This window comes from Cucurbita pepo, chromosome LG13, assembly GCF_002806865.2.
Source record: "Cucurbita pepo subsp. pepo cultivar mu-cu-16 chromosome LG13, ASM280686v2, whole genome shotgun sequence".
NCBI classification, from domain to species: Eukaryota; Viridiplantae; Streptophyta; class Magnoliopsida; order Cucurbitales; family Cucurbitaceae; genus Cucurbita; species Cucurbita pepo.
This window is the reverse complement of record NC_036650.1, coordinates 3,793,662-3,797,250: the sequence shown is the minus strand read 5'-3', so window position 1 is coordinate 3,797,250 and position 3,589 is coordinate 3,793,662. Positions and strand designations below refer to the sequence as shown.

The following is a 3,589-nucleotide window of genomic DNA, read 5'->3' as shown; positions in this document are numbered from 1 at the left end:
ACCAATTTTTAAGGGACTAAATGTTAATTTTTTGTAAGCAAAGTAAATTGAAAAAAAGAGAAAAAAAAAAAAAAAAAAAAAAAAAAAAAAAAAAAAAAAAAAAAAANAAGCAGCACGGAATACTGAGGGTGGTGCTTTTCTAGAACTCTAAAGTGGTTTTCGGTACTAAAAGCAAAAAAAAAAAAATAAATAAATAAAGAAAAAAGAAATAAAAGCAAAGCGAAGTAAAGAGGGGGGNGGGGGGGCGTGGTAAGTAGGTCCCATAGACCATGTCATCAATCCGTGTCGCAACACACAATAAGCGAATGCTAGCCATGGGATCTTCACTCTTAGCTCTCTATCCCCAGCCGTCAGATCTTTCCTGCCTTTCCTCCCGATCCTCTCCTCCCCTATTTCCCCAATTTAAATCCTCCCCTTCCCTTCATCATCCTCTTCTTCCCACAAGACCTACAGTGTTTCTCTCTCAACTTCCTCTCTCTAAAATCTTATCTGTCCTCGGTCTCCGCCGCCGCCGCCGCCGCCATGGTTACCGAAGACCAGCTCAACAACCCCCCTCAGCCACCTCCTCCGGCTCCTTCTCTCCCTCACTACCCCGAGGTATCACTTTTTCTCTCTCAGTCTTTGCATTTCTTAATTTTTGTTTTATTAAAATTAATTTTGGGAAATTTCTTTCGCAGATGATTATGACAGCGATCGAAGCTCTGAACGACAAAAACGGAGTGAGCAAAACGGCGATAACGAAGCAAATCGAGTCCACATACGGCGATCTGCCCCCTGCTTTCACTACGCTTCTCGCCCACCACTTAGACGTCATGAAGCAAACAGGCAAACTCCTCTTCGTCAAAAACAACTACATGAAGCCTGATCCCAACGCCCCGCCCAAGCGTGGCCGTGGCCGCCCACCCAAGCCTAAAGTCCCTCTTCCGCCAGGCACCGTCGTTCCTCCGCCTCGCCCACGTGGCCGTCCTCCCAAACCCAAAGATCCATTCGCTCCCATTTCGCAGCCGAAGAAGAAAACCTCGACGGGAAGTGGAAGGCCACGTGGCCGCCCCCCGAAGTCTCCGAAACCTGCGCCAACGTCTGCTCCTCCTGTCGCCGGCCCCCCCAGAGGCAGAGGGCGGCCACCGAAGGTAAAGCCGGCGGTGGCCCCGATTGGGTGTTAAGTGGGAAAAAGAAAAACAGAGCAAGAGAGAGATAGAGATAGAGAGAGAAAAATATGAAATTGTTTAGGTTGTGTTTAGCTACTGAGAGCTCTCCGGGAATTGCTCTGTTTTTAATTTCTTTTTCCTTCTAATTTTAAAAATTTTTAATTTTTACTTTTTTTTTTTTTTTTTTTTTTTTTTTTTTTTTTTTTTTTTTTTTTTTTTTTTTTTTNGTTAGCAGACTGTAATTGCATGTAATTTATTTTACCGGCTGTTAGGGCTTTTTATCTCTCCCCCTCTGTTTTTTTTTCTCTCTTCAACTCAAAAAAAAAAAAGAAAAAAGAAAAAAAAAACCAGAAATTACTTTTAATATATGAGACCACTTTTTCTTTTTTATTTTCCCTCACTTTTAATATTTTATATCAAATTGCACAGCCTTCTCGTGGAATGGGTAGAAATAGCTTTTATTATTTAAATTCTAAATAAGGAATATGATTCCTTTAAATTAGGGTTGGGATTTATAATCAGATTGAGAAAAATATAGTAATTATTATTTTTATTAAGCTCATTAAAATCATGTACTATTTTTCTAATAACATTGAAAAATATAATAGGGAGATTTGACACAAAACTAAAATTGCTAGAAATTATTTCATTTTTGGAATAATATTTAATTTTCAAATAAATTTAATTTGGGAAAAGCTTAATGATATAAATTTTAGGCTAAAACATCAAACAAATCCATATTTTGTTATTGGTTCTATTTTAATATGCTTTTGCTGTCTAAATTTTGAAATGGGTTTTTTATTGTTAGCTTTTTTTTTTCCTTATTTGAAAATTATTTTTATTATTTTACCGAGCTTAAAAGATTCAACTTTTAATTGCAGGGGAATGTCAATTTCAACATTTCAACGTGACATATTTATTTAAGTTAAGAAGTAGAATTACCAAAGGAATGATGTGAATGTCTTTGATAAGGTGAAAAATTACGAAGGCAAGTCGGTTCGAAATTAGATAGAAACTTCGACTAAGGTTAACTAAGTGATCTTACTATTGACATGGTTAGAAATTGATGTTGTATGATGACACGTGTCTCGTGGTTCTATACGTGTCATATGTTTGATATGTGTGAAATGTTTATGAAATGATGTGACTGATATGTTTTATAAAATGATGTAAGTGTAATATATTTGTAAAATGATATGACTATGATATGTCTGTGGTATGATATGACTATTATATGATATGTTAATGTTATGACACATGATATGGTGTAATATGTTTTATGATATAATGCATGTTGTGATATGCTTTATGGTATGATACATGCATGATATAATATGATATGTCAAAGGACATGTTAGGTGCATGATATGACATAAGACGATGTATGATATGAATGATACGGTATTCAACCCTGATGAATGTCTTAAAAGCTATGTTGTAAAATAATATGATAGGATGCAAAATGAAAGGGGTTGTTTTACTAGATTTAGTGAATAAAAATGTTGGGACCTCATGCAACATTGTATGTTACATGCATCGAAGAATCTCCCATTTTATGATGGTACAGACGCGTATGTTATGAGGTAGGAAAACGATCATTATGTTTATCATAACGCTGCGATAGTCACTATTCCTATAAGAGTCTGACAATAGCACTAGACCAAGAAAGAGACTCAGGAGTTGTGTAAACCAACTGGTGGGTTTATACTCGCATGTGTGGATCGTGTGTAAAATAGTAAATGCACATCCAATTACCCGCTTATGATAGTCACTTAAGAAAATAAGGATTAAAAGGATAGATCCCCTTCAGGATGATATGTGTTTGTAACTAACCCTAGTAGTGAGGTTACTTACTGATATTTTTTAAAATACTCAACTCACCTGCTACATCTATTCTAGGTAAAGGCAAGACACCCTTAGTCAAGACATCACAAATCAAGGCCAACACAAGTTAATGTTTTACATATTTTTTGTGTGGATATGCAATGTTTTACCAATTTTATATGTAGAAATAAAATTAAATACTTACATAAAAATATAAATAATATTAAAATATTTTAATACTATTAATTAATTAAAAATTATATTTAATATATTATGATCATGTTTACAACTTTTATAGGTAAAATTTTTAATTAATTAATTAAATGTAAGAGATTTTTTTATATTATTATCATAAGTTAAAATTAGTGTTATTTAATACATTGTTATATTAGTTAATTACTCAATCAATTATAATAAAAATAAATAAATATTTTTTCATTAAAGATTAATTACAAGTAATATTGATAATTAAAATTTTTAATTTAGTTATTAAAAATAGTTAAATAAGTATAAATTAATTAGAATATTAATCATAAATTTTAAATAAATTCTACACAATATATGAATATTTAAAAAAGAATTAAAAGAATTAATAATGATTGATTAAACCTGTACGA

The 3,589-nt window shown here is 33.0% G+C and overlaps 1 protein-coding gene across 1 annotated transcript; it reads left to right on the top strand.

Annotated features, from left to right (window-relative positions):
- Positions 1-422: 422 nt before the first annotated feature.
- LOC111808361 (HMG-Y-related protein A) lies at positions 423-1,316 on the top strand. The gene is made up of 2 exons (XM_023694290.1): positions 423-597; positions 678-1,316. Exons 1-2 carry the CDS (start codon positions 523-525, stop codon positions 1,161-1,163), a joined length of 561 nt encoding a protein of 186 aa, XP_023550058.1. The 5' UTR covers positions 423-522; the 3' UTR covers positions 1,164-1,316.
- Positions 1,317-3,589: the final 2,273 nt, after the last annotated feature.

Bases quoted from the DNA above. Each gene is read 5' to 3' on its own strand.
- LOC111808361 (XM_023694290.1), top strand. From the start codon at position 523: ATGGTTACCGAAGACCAGCTCAACAACCCCCCTCAGCCACCTCCTCCG. The intron at 598-677 runs GTATCACTTTTT...TTTCTTTCGCAG, and splicing joins CTCTCCCTCACTACCCCGAG to ATGATTATGACAGCGATCGA.